The sequence below is a fragment of the Erythranthe guttata genome, chromosome 14 (genome assembly GCF_056151865.1).
Source record: "Erythranthe guttata isolate IM_541 chromosome 14, IM_541, whole genome shotgun sequence".
Taxonomy (NCBI): domain Eukaryota; kingdom Viridiplantae; phylum Streptophyta; class Magnoliopsida; order Lamiales; family Phrymaceae; genus Erythranthe; species Erythranthe guttata.
The window spans coordinates 19,392,076-19,410,263 of NC_142546.1; the positions used below are offsets into that span (position 1 = coordinate 19,392,076).

General features: G+C 33.1%; 3 protein-coding genes and 1 pseudogene across 5 annotated transcripts; 1 reads left to right on the forward strand and 3 right to left on the reverse strand.

The window, feature by feature from the left end:
- Positions 1-456: 456 nt before the first annotated feature.
- Positions 457-1,335, reverse strand: LOC148765390 (uncharacterized; annotated as a pseudogene).
- A 5,619-nt stretch (positions 1,336-6,954) lies between these two features.
- Positions 6,955-9,953, forward strand: LOC105954122 (cyclin-P3-1). Its single transcript, XM_012977794.2, has 3 exons — positions 6,955-7,241; positions 8,121-8,582; positions 9,378-9,953. The coding sequence occupies exons 2-3, from the start codon at positions 8,173-8,175 to the stop codon at positions 9,631-9,633; spliced, it is 666 nt and encodes a 221-aa protein (XP_012833248.2). The 5' UTR covers positions 6,955-7,241; positions 8,121-8,172; the 3' UTR covers positions 9,634-9,953.
- A 307-nt stretch (positions 9,954-10,260) lies between these two features.
- Positions 10,261-12,195, reverse strand: LOC105954084 (Chaperone DnaJ-domain superfamily protein). The gene is made up of 5 exons (XM_012977753.2): positions 11,790-12,195; positions 11,604-11,681; positions 11,401-11,476; positions 10,686-10,759; positions 10,261-10,590 (listed from the first exon to the last, which is right to left on the reverse strand). Exons 1-5 carry the CDS (start codon positions 11,907-11,909, stop codon positions 10,519-10,521), a joined length of 420 nt encoding a protein of 139 aa, XP_012833207.1. The 5' UTR covers positions 11,910-12,195; the 3' UTR covers positions 10,261-10,518.
- Positions 12,196-14,568: 2,373 nt separating this feature from the next.
- On the reverse strand, positions 14,569-18,074 carry EMB3129 (GTP-binding family protein). Of its 3 annotated transcripts, none has more exons than XM_088813469.1 (9): positions 17,871-18,074; positions 17,524-17,655; positions 17,291-17,407; positions 16,678-16,821; positions 16,487-16,573; positions 15,697-15,812; positions 15,386-15,567; positions 15,134-15,191; positions 14,569-14,971 (listed from the first exon to the last, which is right to left on the reverse strand). In XM_088813469.1, the coding sequence occupies exons 1-9, from the start codon at positions 17,997-17,999 to the stop codon at positions 14,848-14,850; spliced, it is 1,089 nt and encodes a 362-aa protein (XP_088669595.1). In that variant the 5' UTR covers positions 18,000-18,074; the 3' UTR covers positions 14,569-14,847. The 3 variants fall into 3 exon arrangements, with proteins under 3 accessions (XP_088669595.1, XP_088669596.1, XP_012833247.2); XM_088813470.1 differs by having other exon boundaries at positions 17,513-17,655; positions 17,871-18,050; XM_012977793.2 differs by having other exon boundaries at positions 17,856-18,049.
- Between the last annotated feature and the right edge of the window lie 114 nt (positions 18,075-18,188).

Here is an 18,188-nt window from a genome sequence, read left to right on the forward strand (position 1 = left end):
TAGACAAACTTAAGATTAATAATATTTGAAAGTTTGGTTAAACATTTTCCAGTAATAGGGGAATATGGTTCATCGACTATTCTAATTTTTTCAGAGCCTGATCATGGTGAATATGTTTGGAATAAATGGTAAAAACTTGTCATATGGTTAGAGGCCCTAAATCAATGATCCACGAGGTAGGAGCAGGATTTAAATGACAAGGTAATGCTTTTGAGTTGTTACATGTTTCAGAGAGGGAAACACTAGGAATACCAGCGGAAGAATTGGTATTCAACAGATTTAGTAGGTGATTCATCTGCTTTTTATTATGTTTTTTATTAAAGAAAAATGCTTCGACTTCATGAGTTGATGCTATACGACCTAGTTTTCCTAATTGTTTGTTCTTCCAATTAACAGATTTTGCATGAACTTTCCAGCAAGTATCACTAGTATGGCGAGGCTTTCCCCAATGATTACATCATACATGAGGCTTATCATCAAATTTCTTGCTGATATTTGCTTCAGCAGTAACTAGGGCTAAAGATTCAACCATTTTGTTTGATAACGTCTTTCCTAACATGACCATCCTACGAATTTCTTTCCTACACACCTCTGAAAAAACTTCTCCAAGTGAAGAGATGGGTTGCCTTCCAATAATTCCCCAAATTGCATTGAATTCGACATTAAGCATGATGAGAAATTTGAAGATGCGGTTATCCTCGACCGTAGTTGTATAATTGTTGCAATTTTCCGGTGATTTCCGTTCGTAAATACTGACGAAATCAATATATTGCCACAAATGCTTCAATTGAAGTACTTTGTTACACTTTGATCTCCTTGACAAATCTCTCCAATTTTTAGCGTTAATTCAAAGATTTGGGACTGATTACCCAGATCAGAATACATATAGTTGACATTTCCCAGAGTTCTTTCGCAGTGTGGTGACACATAAAAATAGAGTTGATGTCCTCCTCCATGTAATTCACCAACCCCAAGTCATTACCATCGAGTTTTTCTGCATCCCAATCGGGTAAGACGAATCTTTGGTTTCTGGCTCTTTCTTTTCTCCAGTTAAATAACACGTTTTCCCCTACCTCTGCTATACATCCGTACTGATTGTGACCAACGCATGAAGTTTTCACCATTTAAACGAATGGTGGTGATTTTGATAGAGAGGGTCTCAGGAATTTTTTGGGTGTGAGTAACAATGGATGTGACAGAAAGGCGTATTCCGAGATTCAGCAACACCTTCTTCAATTCAGAAACGCCATGAATCACGAACGATATCCTCTTGAATCACGAACATAACAATCCACGCCAATCCAAAAATTTGCTGATTTCAACCACCTTGCTCATAATTTAGCTTCTTTGTCTATTTTGGATTGTATGGAAGGGGTTTCCCTCCCTTATTTTATTTTTATATTTTGGCCCTAAATACATAATATATTGTCATTTCCCCTAAAAAATTCTATATATAAACCCTATAAATTAATTAGGTCAACCAGCTTCTATGCATTGAAATAAGATACACATATAAAATATGTTTAAAATCTCAAGTCTCAACCACAAAAATTTCTCGAAAAATAGAGTAAACCAAACGTCCCTTGTGAGTCTTGAGGGTCAAATAAAGACAAGTAAATATAATACAAATTGGTTATTATATATATTAATAAGGTTCTGCAAACGATGTGCATGGAATAAGGCTATTCAAACGAGACAAGTTCCCTTCGTTCCTAAATAAGTGTCTCTTTTCACTTTTGACAAAGATTAAGAAACTCAATAAATATATCTTGATTTTAGAAAAATCATATAAAAATAACTAAGACAACCTTTATTATTTAATGATTTATAAGAGAAAGTTAATGATTAGAGTTTCATTAATAAGGTTAAAAGAGGAAAAATATATTTAATGCAGTATTGGAAATCTAAAGTGACAGATAATATGGAACAAAAGTATTTTAAAAAAAAAACAGTTATTATAGACCAGAGGGAAGAGGGAGTATTAATTTAATCTTGTTGATTGTTATAAATTAAGTTTACACAAATATTAAACGAGTCAAATACGAGAGCTGTTTTTGCCTATGCATTCAACATAACTAAACCACCCAAAAAAAAGTCAAATTCGAATCAATTTTTATTTTATTTTAAATTTTAAGATCTCTTTTTTTTATTATTAAATTTTAAAGAGATCAATTTTGACTTAGGAATTCCGAAATGAATACTTAGCATACTACTAATTCTTATTTTAAGCTTACCCATCATTGTGAAACTATTCTCACCTATTTCCTCTGGATTATGATATTACTTTAAAACATTCCTTTTGAAATTCAAGCGAGAAATATATTGTCTATATTATGTAAAACATATTTAAAATATCTTATAAGCTTTTATATCTGATAAAATGTTCTAGATTTTGATAAATTATTAAATTTTATTTTTAAAATTATTTTTTAAGGTGTTTGAATACATAGCTTATAAGTTACTTTTAGATTTTATAAGTTGTTCAAATATTTGAAAATATAATTTTTCTTATTATGATAATAACAAAAATGTACGCGACAACATTATAATTGTAAAACTTATTTTGCACTTATACTTTTTTTTCCCTAAAATACTATTATAATATTTACAAATTTTTTTAGTTTCAAATAAAAAAATCATATAAAATTCTATATTAAGTAAAATAAAAATGAATTTCTTTTATGATTATAGTTTCTATGGTATTTTAATATTTTTAAATAAAATCAATAGTAATAAAATATTTTAAAGAAACATGTTTATGAAAGTTTGATTTTGTTACCCCATTAAAACATTAATATAGGAAAAGTTCTTATTTTTGTCAATAAATATAATTTATTAGAGAAATAATAAGAATATTTGTGTATTTAATTTTTTTATATACATATAAAATATAATTAGAAAATAATTTAGTCTACAATTATTATGATAATTTCTAGAGTTAAGTTTTAAATAACTATTAATATTTATTACAAAATACGTTGTTTGAAAAATTATGTATATGGTATTAGTATTCATGTAATATACTAAATATTTGAGGTTACTTTTGTATTTTGAGTATTTTAGTAAATAAGTAAATAAGATCTTAAATGTAAAAGGTGTGTAGGTATTTTTCTAGAAACACTTGTAAGCTTCCTAACAACTATTTTGTTAACATCTTTATAAATATTTTTTTTTTACCAAACACCTCTTAATAATTTATCAGTTCTTAAACATATTATAAGGTGTTTTTAATAGCTTATAAACTTAGTCAAACATGTTCTAAGTATTTTGTGCTAGAGACAAGGTTCATTTTATTTGAGCGGATATTAGGGGTAAAAATTAAATTACTGGGTAGATGATTCAAAGTTCGTCATTTTTAGTTTATGGGTAAATTACACCCACACCCCTGAGGTATGCTTAAATAACTGTAAGGTCCCTATGGTATTAATAATTACACTCACCCCCTGAAAGGTAGTTAAAAACTCTAACAGGATAATGCATTGGATACATTATTCCGATAGGGTTCTAATGGACTATTACTTTTAGCTAGTGGTGAAGACAACAAAGAGTTATGAGTGATTTAAAAAATATTGGGGGAGCCATATCATCCCATAACTCCCCATAACTCTATGTTATCTTCATAACTAGCTAAAAGTAATAGTCCATTAGAACCCTATCGGAATAATGTATCCAATGCATTATCCCGTTAGAGTTTTTAACTACCTTTCACGGGGGTAAGTGTAATTATTAATACCACAGGGACCTTACAGTTATTTAAGTATACCTCAGGGGTGTGGGTGTAATTTACCCTTAGTTTATTTTACTGCACTTATTTGTACAATAAATTAAGTTCGAGAATACCTATATTTTACAGTAAGATACAAAGTTAGGTTGCAATTAGACTTAATCAATTAAAAGACGGTTAATGCCCGCATGGGTGTAGCCAGGGCCGGTTCTGAGGGGAGGTGACCTAGGCGGTCGTCTAGAGCCCCCAATTTTTTTACGAAAATTTGGGGCCCCCAAATTATTTTATTTACACTTTATATATTAGTACTTATTTTTAAAAATTTATTATATATAATATTTTGGAACATCGGTTCTAAAATAATTTTTTGCTAAATGATCAATAGATATTTTTGCAATTTTCCTAACTTTGAGCCCCTAAATATTAAATTTATAATGTCGTAATTACTTATTTTTATTCTAAAATAAGAATCAATACTTTTTTTTTTGAGTAAATTCAAGTCCACTACAAGGGAAAATAGGGGAGGGGGGAACTCGAACCCTAGACCTTTACCCTGTTGGTACTAGGTACCAAGTCTCCTAATGAGGGTTGGTAAATAAGAATCACTATTCATTAGTGTATTCAAGTTTATAAATATTTATGAAGTCTATTTGCTATAATGATTATACGTCACGGGAGGAAGTGAACCAGCAATTTATATTGTTAATTTTGAATTTCTTTCCACATTTTTAGCTACATTATATTCATACATTTCAAAAAATATTTCGGGGGCACCGCCCCCGAACCCCCATAATCTTTTATTTCATCATTTTTAGAAAATATTATATATATATATTTTTTTAATACATTCAATTTCGAACACCCATTAATAATTAAATTTTTCTTTTATCAAATAGGGGCCCTTATTTTCAGTTGTTCTTTAAACCTCGCCTAGGCCCCCCGAATTCTCAGGAACGGGCCTGGGTGTAGCTCAACTGGTTCCGGAGGTGGTAAGTTGGTGCAAGGTTCTAGGATCGAATCCTGGCAGCCGAAGTGTGGGAATTTCAACTCCAATGAGGGTTGGTTCCTTGTGGGCACCAGGTCCGGGTCCGCTACCTTAACGGGCCGTTGAGTTACCATGATTTACATTCCTCCATCAATCCTTGTCGGGCCAAGGGATGGGGGCCCTGGGGGCAAAGGATTTCGCCTTTTTGGTGCAATTAAAAGACGGTTAATTGTGAATGAGTGGATGGGATAGTTTCACACGATTTCACAACTGAGTTATTTCACCCGGGAAATTCAGTTATCGAAGAAATCACTTCGCATTTTAATCTTCGGAGAACCACCACGCTCGGCTCTCTAGAAAATAGGGGGAGTAGATGATGGGGGCCAATTTAACAAGTTTGGGCCGGACTGCCAAACATAGGCTTGGCTGAGCTAAACAATACCAATGAATGGTTGTTCGGGAAAAAATGAGCCAGAAGCTCGCCTAGGAAGAGCCTAATAGTACTAGGCTCACCAGCAAAATAGTTCGCACAAGGTGGATATTCGCTACGGTTCAGGTTGCGTAAGAAAGAACAAAAGGTGTAGGTGCCGAGCTGACCAAAGAGCCGTCGGAAGGATGGATTTAACGATGTTCTCCGAAATAGCGAAATTATGCAAATTAGATGCGATCACCATGAAATTAGCACAAATCTTGTACAAAAATAAAATGAATAAAAAAAGGAAAAAACCATTGAAAGAAAACCTCATATATAAGCGAATGCATGAAACCCTTGTATGGTTACGTTCTTAAAATTGACATTTCTTCTCTTTTCTCAAATTCTCTATGTTTTTAATATCTTTTTCGTACGCATTTCTACCGCCGCCGGCCCTAGGGCCCGGCGTCTGGTCAGCTCTCCGACGATAAAAAAAAGTAGGATTTGGAAGAAGGTTTTGAATGTTTAGATCCTGTACCATCAATATTAAGAAGAACAAATTTAGTAAAAGATTATGTAGTCATGGTAGTGAAATTGATATTCTAAAACTCTATGATGTAATTTCAAATATCAATTCTCAAAAAAAAACAAAAAAGTTATTTGTGTTTACAATAATTTTCTTGTCTTGTATTTAATTTGAAAATAACTTTTGATCTTTACAATTTTAATTTCACTCACAATAACATACTTTAAATGCTAAATGAAAAATTACAAAATTTATGCAAGTGAAAGCCAAAAACAATATTTGTAAAAGATGATGTAAAGAAAAATGAAATTGGAAATAAGGGGAAAGTAAAAGACAAAGAAAATCTAATGTAATATATTATTGTCTTTCTCCAAATTTGGAGTGTGAACGAGCCGAACTGGCTTGTCTTGGCAGACTCGAGTTCATTTTGTCGAACTTGAGTTCGATGAGTTTCATTTTTTAGGCTCGAGCTCGAGCTCGAGCTCGAGCCAAGCTCATTTTGGAGTTTTTTCTATTATTTATAATTATTATTAAAAATTATTTAGATTATAATAAAAATTTACAAAATAAACAATAAACTAGAATTACATATATATTTTTAATATTTATATGTTCTATTAGAGTATACTATATTATATAACTCTTGTAATATTAGGATTCTATTAGGATTATATTACCTAAATTAGTATATTATCTTGTAATATTTCTCTATATAATGAATGAAAATCAACTCATAGCTTATGGGGTTTTTTTTTACGAAATTACCTATATTAGTATGTTATCTTTTAATATTTCTCTATATACATGCGAGTTTTCTATTGCTTCTAATTCTAATATGTTCTTTTTTATAGTATTTTATATTAATTATACAATATTTAAATAAAAAATAAAATAAAATAAGGCTCGCGAAAGCGGTTCGTGAGCTGACAAACAATTAAAAAATAGCTCGAGCGCGACTCATTGGAAAGCTCGAACTCGAAAAACTCAACTTTGAGTTTTTTTCGAGCCGGCTCATCAAGATCACGAGTCGGCTCAACTCGTTTACCACCCCTGCCCCAAATATAAAATTAAAGAAAAAAAAAAGAGAAAGAAAAGCCAGAAACAATATTTAGAAAAGATAATGTAGAGAAAGAAATAAAAATAATATTGTCGGACCCGCGCCGCACCGCAAAGCCATTAAAATATGCTACCGACACGCTACCTTCCGCAATGAATAATAAAAACACTTCTCTCTCACACAGTGAGTGTGAGATTGAGTGAGAGAGAGAGAGAGAGAAGTATACTTGTGTCAATTCATACAGAGAGACATATACAATAACAAGTATAGTGAGAGAAACAAAAGAAGACGACAAATTGAGGGGTTTTTGTTTTCCATGTGCCAGTGACCTAAAATACAGCCACCCATATACCATTATTTCTTAATTGCTCGGTTCAATCTCTCTCTCTCTCTCTCTCTCTCTCTCTCTCTCTCTCTCTCTCTCTCTCCCTACCCTTTCTCTGAATAATCTAGTTAATTGTGTTCGATGATAGTCAGAAGTGATTTTCAAGATTCTGTTTCAGATTAAAGGAAAGAAGAATCTTTGAAGAAGTTGGGGTAAGCTTTGTTCCTATTTTCAGTTTCTTGGATTTAAATAATTTTACTTTTGTTTTTACTTGAGTATGAATTCTTTGATTTGCCAGAAATGCAGATGACCTTTCTTAATTCAATTAAGATATTAATTAAATTAATTGAGATTTAAGCATTCTTTGCTCAGTTTTAGTTGATTTCTTGTATTTATGTAGTTTGCCCAAAAAAATGGTTGAAAATGTATCATGTGCTGTGGATTTTCTTGATTTATATATATATATATATATATATATATATATATGTGATTCCGGGTTGGATCTGTTGTATCGAATGTATACATGTTATTGGGTTAAGGATTAAATTCGATTTCGCGAACGAAGTGTAGATATCTATTGCAATTTATTGAACTTACAATGTGTAGTTAGTAAGTATTGACTTTGTAACCAAAATGCAGCCAAGAAAACCGACTATCCCACTGATTTTCTTGCGTTTTGAAACATTACTTCGACCGGGTTCCGAGATTTTTTGGGATTTTATGACAATTCGACAATCGGATCTTGTGTTCTTAAGTATCTTGATTTTGAAACAACCTTGTGAAAATGAATGCAAAATTTCACTTATCCATTACCGATGGTGTCTATTAGGTCGAAAATTTCAACTCTTGCTCGGTTTTATTTAATTTATCCGTGAAAAAAGTGTTTGTGCGTTTTCCATTTATTTAACGACAACGTAACGAGAATCTGTCCAAAATCAGTAGTTTTACTCATTGGAGAAGTTAGGTTTGTTCTGTTTTGTTTGCTGCTTCAACTGTCTCTTAGACCTAACTTTGCCAAAACGGGTTTTTTTTTTAATTAATTCATTTTAGAGTTTCTTATTGATTACCATTTTTTTATCAATCTTTTGCAGAATCGAAAAAAAAAATCTCCGAAATTCAAAAACCGAGTGATGCACTTGAAAAATGGGATCTTTGGCGCTCGAAAAAGAGATTATAGGCTCACTCGATTACATATCATTAGGGCTTAAGGACCCCATCAAGGACTATATTGGAAAGCCCCGAGTTTTATCACTCGTTTCGACATTTCTAGAAAGATCTATTCAAACATGTGAAAGGAATCTAGAAACTTCACTAGCGAAAGATGATGACGTCAGCAGCAGCATATTCTACGGTTTAAGAGCACCTTCTCTTACCATTCAACAATACATAGATCGGATATTTAAATACTCGTGCTGCAGCCCTTCATGCTTTATTATTGCACATATATATGTCGATAGATTTATTCAACGGACGAATTTACGCTTGACTTCGCTCAACGTACACCGACTTCTTATTACCAGTGTTATGGTGGCAGCAAAGTTCATGGATGATGCGTAAGTTATTATTCACCCGACTCTTAGAGCGTAAATATTTTTTTATTTTTTTAATGTTGGTTTTATTGTTAGTGCTTGATAAATTAATTATATAATATGTTTAGGCATTGTTCGGTTACACAGATCAGATTAATTTGGATTAGATTGAATTGTATTTATTGTATATTCACTATTTAATTACAGTTAAACCTCTATAATTTAATACAGTCGGGACTAGGGAAATTCTATTAATTTAGCGAATTATTAAATTGTCGAGTTAATAATTTAACACTTTTTCACCGAGTCGGGACCGAGAGAAACTATTATTTAATCGAGGTTATTAATTTATCGAATATTAATTTATCGTGGTTCTACTGTAGTTAGTTACTAAGAATGTTCGATTCCCTATATTTTATTATTACAAGTGTGAAAATCTGGTACGAAATGTAATTTCCAATAACATTACGAATTTAACAATAGTCGTATTCTAATTTATGTTATTTTAGGTATGAAATCATTTTTTTTTTTAATTATTTTTCTAGTAACTTCAATATTAATCACATGGAATGGCGTAGCTACTAATTTTATCGAATATTAGCATTTAATTGGTAGTTTTCACCTTTTATTGCGGGTTTGAATCTTCTCAATCGAATATGTCAATTCCTAGTTTAATACTTAAAACACATTTAAATGACTGAATTGTTGAAAAAAAAAAATCAAATGGATCTATATTTTGAAATAGTTAATGTTATTACTTGTTTTATTGTGTCTTGGCAAGAAACGTTGAATATAATACAGACGAGTTAGTAATTGCAGATTCTTCGACAATGCATTTTACGCTAGAGTGGGAGGAGTGAGCACGACAGAATTGAACAAGTTAGAGATCAAGTTTTTATTCGGCGTGGATTTCCGACTACATGTTAATGTACAGACATTTAGGAAGTATTGTTCCTTGTTGAAAAAGCAAGCAAACGACGGAATTATCGAGCGCCCTCTTATACATTCATATTCAATCGAAGAGAGCTGCACTAAAAATGATGACTCCGTTTGTCCTCATTCCGTTTCAAGATGATGAAAAGATTCTTTGCAAGATAATATCGAGAAATATTACATATTATGATCACTCAATCGATCTTTCTCTTTCTCTCTCTCTCGTGTTGTATAACTACATAGGTTTTTCATTGTTGTATCGATAGTCATTCAATAGTTGTCTTTTTTTTACGGCGTCTGTTTTGTATGGATGGTTAGTTCTCAGGCTCGTTGTGTATTGATGACTGTCGATAGAAGTAGAACGTGGATCCGTTTATTCGCGTATTCTTTCATTGACATTTTCTAAGATTTCGTCGTTGTATTAGACTTTTGTGTTAAAGTGGATGAATTCTTTTTCAGTTAGAGGAGTACTCTACATTTATGTAGAAACAGATACTCGGCGAGTTTTAAAAATAATTGTCGTTTTGAGTCACTACGTACGTATTATGAAAATTAATCAATATGCATGAATTTTAGAGAAAAACATATATAATTTGACTAAAATGTCCGTGTCATCAATTTTATTTCCATTAACTCGTTGATAAAAAAAAAAAACAATAAATAATGTGTCACTTGAATTCTAAAGTAACAGATAATACCGAACAAAAACCCGAGTTGTATTAGGAATGGAATATTTCAAAAGAAAAAATTCGTGACAAAATCAACAAACTTATTTAAAATAAATTTTATTTCTCAATAAAATTTATTTTCTCCAACACATGTTAATTAAAATCCCCCCATATCATCTTAATGATCACATGTTTCACAATGTACAACAAAACATTAAAAAAAAATTAATAATAATAATCCTTCTTAATTAGCATCCACCCCTTTACAAATGGCATAATTTCGATGCTACATATTACGGCTTGCAGTCCACAAAAAATGACCGCGTAAATCTATTATCGGCTACATAGGTCGGTCAGTTTCACCATATCGAACATTTCATGCCAAGACCATTGCATGTTAGAATAAGGCTTTTGTAGCGATCCAGATACTCCTGCATGTAATAAAATCAATGCCTTTGTCATCAAGATCCATCCCCTTTATTTTTTTTAACCACGTCGTTTCAAAATGCGAAATTTACCAACTCACCGTTATGTTGCTGTCGTACGAATAAAGCATCCCTTTCTTGTCGTATTCGTGCCGTTTTGCAGGATCGCTCAACACTGTTCCCAACACAGTTGAGGAAAAAAAATTCAATGTAAGTCGCGTTTTATTACTACATATATACAAAGTTGAGACAACAGGCTGTTGACTTAACGATAAGGCTCAAGTATTTGAATTTATCTCGAAAAATTAAAGATCTTTACATGCACCGACTGATTACTAAATCGATCATTATTACATCTATTGGCTAATTACAATTGCCATCTGTCACCAGTAAAGAATTTACAGTAGAACATCTAATATGGTTAAATTAGTTATGTTCCGACTTACCCTACGCATTCACAACAAGGCTATTATCTATATATCCCGACGTGCAAAAAAGTACACTTGATATAAGGTTCGAATATGCAACAGGTACCATGATTCGGACACGATTCTTACCACATGCGTTTCTTAATGTTGGTTCGAAGTTTTTTTGGGCCGATGTTTCCTATTTTTCTAGGCTTCGAAAAAACCATAATTTTTAGGCATGTAAAGAAACATAATTCATTAGGTTTTCGCCATGTCAAATTATCTGGCATTCGTCACAGCTCGAAGTCGGTAATTCAAATTGACTCCGTCAATGATACTTCAAATTATAATTCTAAATTTCCAACTAACAATTTACCAGCGGCAAAAAAAAAAAAAATTCCGAAATTACCCTGATAAGCTTCATTGATATCTTGAAATTTTGAAGTGGCGGCGTCTTCATCCTTCTGTTTATCAGGATGCCATTTCTGGGGGATAACATAAATTTTATAAAATAAGAACAACACACCAAAATCAAAATTAAAAAAAAAAAAAAAAAAAAAAAAATTACTAGGAAAATTGTAATAACAAAAGAGAGAGGGAGAAATTGAATACCAAAGCAAGACGGATATAATTGGAACGAATAGATTCATCGGAGGCATCGTAATCAACCTCTAATATTTTATAATAATCCTACACCACCAAATTAATTCCTGCACTTATCAATGCTGCTAACAAAAAAAATTATCTACATATATTCAAATAATAAAACAATTAAAATTGAGAAAACAATTGTTGTACCCTGGGTTTGGATAAAACATCGAAGAAATCGAAGTTTACATGAGGAGGAGGAGGAGAATCTTTGTTTGATTCTTCTTCGTCTTCAGCCCGTTCCAAATCGTACCACTCGTCCCACATCATTTTTCCACCGCCACAATTCTTTTTTTTTTTTTTTTTGATTTTTTTGATTTTTTGATTTTTGAACAGATTTTGCGCAGAAGATTTTGTAAAAACTCGAACAACAACAACAATAAATAATTGGATAAGGTACACTCGCTAATACGAGGAGAAGCCACGCGAGACCCGATAGAAAATGGATTGAAAGAATGTTTTAAATGAAATTGATAAATTCGTTTTAAGAAAATGGATTGGGAAGAATGTAATTTCTAATTTTTGAATAAATGTGGACTGTGTTGTAAACCCTCGTATTCTAAATTTTATTATTCGTCTTCTCATGTGTATTATATATATATATATATATATATATATATATATATATATATATATATATATATATATATATAATATAATAAATTTTCTGAGATAATTATATTTTTGGTCCCTATATTTACCACCTAATGAAATGATTTTTGTTCTCAAAGATTTTCCACTATGATTTTAGTCCTCCAACTTACCATTTTTTCACAATTTTGGTATTCTGGACAGAATCGTCACGTCCACACGATTTGTTCGACCCTACACGCGGTGAAAAACACTGGGTGGGTCTTCTGCTGCAACGTGAATCTTTTTTATATTTTATAATAGATTCCCCGCTAGGATTTACCTTTAGGGGTTTTAGAAAAAAAAAAAACACGTGGCAGCAGAAGACCCACCCGGTATTTTTAACCGGGTGTAGGGTCGAAGGAACCCGTCCACACATAACATATTAACATCCATTGGGCAGTCAAAAAAATTTGCTGGAATACACCTACCCATTTCATATTCTTCTCTCCGTCTATTTCCCTCTCCCAAATTCCTAGTTCCTATTTTTCGTAAACCCTAACAAACGTAACTTCCATCTATATATCCCAAAATTAAGGTGAAATAAAGTAATGTTTTGTGCTGCTAAGTAATTTTGTGAAGATGATAAGCAATGTACCCTTCACATTTTCAAGAGTTTGAATCATTTAATGGTTACGAAAATTGGCTTGTTCTAAATCCATCCATCTAAAAAGGGTTTACAAGTAAACGTAAGACATTTAATAGTTACCGTTTATCAATTTGTTTTCAAACATTTGTGAAAAATCAAGGATTATTTAAATCTTTCTTAGGAGGGAGCACTTCATTTAGAGAAAAAGTTATAATCAAAACTAAGTTGACAGTTGATGTTTCTACATGGAAAAATTTCAAGAAAAACGCATTGCTTTGTTTAGATTACTTCATCGAATAAATAATTGTCAAATGTCAATTGAAGAACAATGCTCGATAGTGAGAAAGAAACCATTCAATATGGGGCTACTGGGATTTAGCTTTATTTCACCTCAATATGGAGAGAATGGTGTGGAACGGTTTGTTCCAACTTATTTTTGGTTGCCAAATGGACATCACGTTAGGCGCACGTGACTGTTTCATCTAACTTAACAGCTTAGTTTGACGGACGACCAAAATTGTAAGTTTAGGACTAAAATTATGGAGAGAAATGTTTGAGGACGAAAATCATTTTAGGTGACAAGTATGGCGATAAAAAATGTAATTATTTCAAATTTTCTTTTTATGGGAAAATATAGATAATATAGGGTAATTACGGCCATCCCTGAGGTAAGGTCAAATAGCGAAAAAATTTCTTCATGTTTGAGTAATTACAATCACCCATCAACTATGAATTTTCTTACACGTCCACCCTTATGGTGTCAAATTAAACATAGATTCCGTGAAAATGTTCTTTAGTTTGTACTCGTTTTTGTGCAAAAAAATCAGTTTCTGATACACCACAATCTGATATTTACAAACAAAGAGATACATCTTGTTTTAAAATGTGGATCCCAATGGAGTAAAACAGGTACAAACCTGAGAATAGTTCACACAATCTAAAAGATTTCTACTAACATTGACATCGCAATGGTGGTCGTGTAAGAAGATTCATAGTTGATGGAGGTAGTTGTAATTACCCAAACATTAGAGGTTTTTTCGTAATTTGACCTTATCTCAAGGGGTGCCCGTAATTTACCTAATAATATATGAACTTCTCATATTGTGGAGAAGAGTTGCCGAATCAAATTATCGGGTTTTGGGCGCATGTTTCAACAGGAATTTATACAACCATTTTTTTTTTCTAAAAAAACCATTGCCTGACGCCGCAACCGATGCATATTTACTATTGATCTTCACACACCAATGTTGGTATGTGCGCGCCTATGAATGGTAAAGATCTACCCAATGTATTTCACCGGTATAGCATATTATAAACGAGGCAATCTTTTTTTCTTCCATTATGACTGATAAGTTTAAGATTTTCCCTATGTCCCATGTTATATGTCTTTTTATGGTGATATTTTGTCCCAAATTATTTGTCATTTTAGAGTTCTAATAAAGCATTAATTTTGCCCCTTTGCGCCTTATCATTCTTAATTACTCCTAATTGAAAAATCTACGCATATATTATTTAAAGAGTTTTCTTCATATGCGCGCAACCACCAAAAACGACATCTAATATGCGAGGGAGGAAGTATTGTTAAGTGATAACAATTGTAAGCGGTAACCTCTTTGAATTAGATGAATTTAGATGAACCAAATTTAAACTAGACAACATATGCCGCAAATTAGGGGGAAAGAAAAAAAAATATTGGGCAACTAGAAAAAATATCTGAACAAGTAGAGCATGCTAACGCCAAATCCAACTATACACTGTTACAGTGAAATATCCATAGAAAAATAAATTAGGATAGGCCGTACAAAATATTATATACAGAAACTTGAACACCCTCATTGAGCCACACTAGTTGTGCAAGTTGTACACATTCGAAGTAAGCCGTGGTAAGCTCCTCGTACCTAGGACTTTTGTTACACGAGTTCGAATAAGAATATTCTCTTAGCAATGTGTGGCGGCACCGTATTTTCTTAATTGGTTGCAAAATTAAAACTAGTTTGAAGGCCTCTCTAGGGCTGACCAACCAAATCTTCCTTTGCGGAAGTCCGACAAAATACGAAATGCTGCTTGGTGAGTGTCTCCGTTGAATAACTTAAGAGCAAGCTTCTCGACAAAACTGCAATTTTTTCAATAAATTCCAAACGGTCAATATTTAGATTATGGACCGAACACATTTGAAAGAAATTGCTAGATGTCGAATGTTTTCGAATGTGAGTGCCTTTTCTGCAGAGAAACAATTAGACTTCATATTAGATGCTATATGCAACACAAAACTTACTTTCTACCAGCCCGACCATCTGCCTCGATCTTGTAGCGGTTGTAAAGAGCTTTGTTACCTGTTTCAAACAAGCGATTGTCATTAAGAGGGATTCTTGGAATCCGATAACGGGAAACTGCCTTGAAATAATTTCTAGTTTTTTTTTTTTTTTTTTTATTATTATATTATAGGGTCCGAAATGGTAGCCCAAACGGTGAATTCCATAAGATATCCGAGTTTTACTGCCACGTACATAGTAAATAGACAACATACCTACTGCTGGAAGGCGTGCCAAAATCTGCACGAGAATTGCTGCAACTTCAGAAAAGTCATAAGACCTCTCTCCAATGTCGTCACATATGGCAAGTTTAATAGCAGCTGATTGATCGTTGATCCTCATCGGAATTATACCAGGAGAATCCAACAATTCCAAGTCCTTTCCAAATCGAACCCACCTTTCACAGACGTAAACCAACATTAGAATGTACAAGTTGGTTAAATTAATCATGGATTTTAACTAACTATGTCTTTGTTTTCTTCCAAGTTTGTGCTTTATGATTGACAAGGGAAAGGGTAGAACATACTTTAGCTCCCTCGTAACACCTGGCCTTGGAGCTGCAGGACACATCCGACGCTTAAGCAACCGGTTTATCAGAGATGATTTACCAACATTCGGATATCCTACTATTCCAGCACGAACCTGTAAAATGACGAATGAATCCGTCGTACAGGTAACTGATAATTAGCTCATGCGCAACCAGACAGAAAACTTCGATTGCCTTAATTTTCATCTTTTTTTCTAATTGAATCCCAAATTAGATTTTTTTTTTTTTTTTTTTTTTTTTTTATGAAAAGGAGAAAAGATTTGGTTGAGTTAGCAAATCTACTAATTGCAGGACATAATGCTCGACCCCCAGTCTTCTGAAAAAAACATGAACCTAAATCATCTAAATATATCAAAAATACAATTATTTGCAAGAACATGAGTTTGAAACGTTATCGACTGCTTATTGTCACAACTGGCAAAAACCATTTCCAAGAAACTAAATAGAAATTGGTCAACGGAACTGAACATCTAATCGGAGCTTCAAAAGTGTCACAACAGAATCCACTAAGGCCCCGTTTGGTTGGCAAGATAAGATTAGCCAAGATAAGATTAAATAATCTAATGAAACCCAATTATTTTATTGGAGCTCGCAAAAAACTCACTAAAAGGCAAGATAAACCAAGATTATATAATTTTGGCAGGTCGACCCATAAATTTATTGGGGATACCAAACATCAAATTAAGTCCAACTATTTAGTTAATGATGGCTTATCTTGGCAACCAAACGGGGCCTAAGGCGTTTACAACATAATAATCAAGAAACTTACAGGACGGGGAAGTAGTCCTTTGGATTTGCGCTTGATGTTTACTCCGTCGGCCAATGCCTTTGCTAACCTAGTTAGCTTCAGGCTTCCCTGAAGTTACAAAATAATATTTATCCAGTTATCATTTAAAATTACCATATTATTGTTGCATGCAGTGATATAGTCGACAATTTCAAGGATGTAGCTTTAAATACCATTCCGAGCTGTCCATTGGCAAAGATCACTTTTGTCCCCTGCCTGGCATAATAACTTGCCCAAGCATTTCGATCAGATGCGGATATCATGTCTTCTCGATTCAAAACGATAATCCTCTTCCTATTTCCCAACCATAAATCCATCTATTCATGAAAGTCAAACCAAAATGAATACCAAGACATCGTAATAATACCGAAAATATTTACTAGCATAATATATAATATTAAGGCTATCAGATGCTATAAGAGTGCACCTTGGTTTTATTACATTGGGCGAAATCGAAAAATCTGTACATGCTAAAAATATTAGATTTGTTTATCATTCTCAAAATCTTTTGGTACCACAAATTCAAATAGTTTCGAATGTCTTCCTTCAGAAACGTTACAAATGGGAGAAAGAAAAAAATGGTGTATACGTTCATATAACAATTTGGTGACACGAGCATCTTCACCCAATTCATATGCAAAATAAACGTGAAATGAACACTTAAATTGCAGTTAGAAAGAAGAGTAAGGTTTCCCCAAACAAGTTTCTTGCATGAAAAAACCAACTAAAAGTTCATAATATCTCATATCATAAACGCCAATACATAATAAACCGAAAATATTAAACCTGTGGATGGCTGGTGGCCAACGGTATTCTAGCATCTCGAACTTCAATCACAACATCCATCAATTTCAGCTGGTCCTTGAGTTCTTTTTCGGTTTTTCCAATGTGACCAGGATACCACTATTAGATTGCCCGAACAGTAAAATTACAAAAAAATTGAATGTCAGATTCTACAACCTATAATCGAAACGGCAATTGCAAAACGGTCGGTAGTGAAGTCCACACCTTATTCATACCTGAACGGGACGTAATGCCTTCGTCCAGTGACAAATATCAGCTTCTAATTCCGCCCAATCGAACTCTCCGGGGTCAATATCCAGTTTGGAGTTCTCCATTCCATTCCATCCCGTATTTTTTCCACCAACAATCTGCAATTTTTGTTTTGGGGTAGTATTTTGTAAATGATTATTATATCCAACACAAAGAAGAAATACTGAATGTAAAAAGTAAAATGATATATACCAAAAGGAAAATCTGCTAGAAATGAATTCAATTTCTGTGTTAGGTTAAGAAATTGGTACACAGACGCAACAACAAACTGAATTAAGAAATAGCTAGTTCGTCTTGCCTGGATGGTGGGGGCAGTGGTGGAAGGATGCGCGGCGGGCAGAGAGGCGGACGGAGAACGACTGTGACGGAAGTGGAGTAAGTTTCCGGCGGCGAGTGAGACGGTTGGGCTGTTAAGCCAGACACCGGAAATCTGAGCTGCCATCGCCAATTCTCTCCGGGAGGGGAGAGGATATGTGGAGTAAAAAATAATTATTTATAATTAATAAAAATGAATATCGTAGTGATTATTTTGCTATCTTCGACGGAGGGAATAAAAGCGCGTTTTTCTCAGATTGATTTTCATTTGAAGAGTCGTTTGTAGCCAAAATGCGTTTTTCTCAGATTGATTTTC

Coding starts and splice junctions, on each gene's coding strand:
- LOC105954084 (XM_012977753.2), bottom strand. CDS start 11,909: ATGATGTGGGACGAGTGGTACGATTTGGAACGGGCTGAAGACGAAGAA. Junction 11,682..11,789: donor ATGTTTTATCCAAACCCAGG/GTACAACAATTG, acceptor TTGGTGGTGTAG/GATTATTATAAAATATTAGA. Junction 10,591..10,685: donor CGTACGACAGCAACATAACG/GTGAGTTGGTAA, acceptor TATTACATGCAG/GAGTATCTGGATCGCTACAA.
- LOC105954122 (XM_012977794.2), top strand. CDS start 8,173: ATGGGATCTTTGGCGCTCGAAAAAGAGATTATAGGCTCACTCGATTAC. Junction 8,583..9,377: donor GCAAAGTTCATGGATGATGC/GTAAGTTATTAT, acceptor TAGTAATTGCAG/ATTCTTCGACAATGCATTTT.
- EMB3129 (XM_012977793.2), bottom strand. CDS start 17,999: ATGGCAGCTCAGATTTCCGGTGTCTGGCTTAACAGCCCAACCGTCTCA. Junction 17,656..17,855: donor CCACTGCCCCCACCATCCAG/GCAAGACGAACT, acceptor CAAAAATTGCAG/ATTGTTGGTGGAAAAAATAC. Junction 17,408..17,523: donor AGGCATTACGTCCCGTTCAG/GTATGAATAAGG, acceptor GCAATCTAATAG/TGGTATCCTGGTCACATTGG.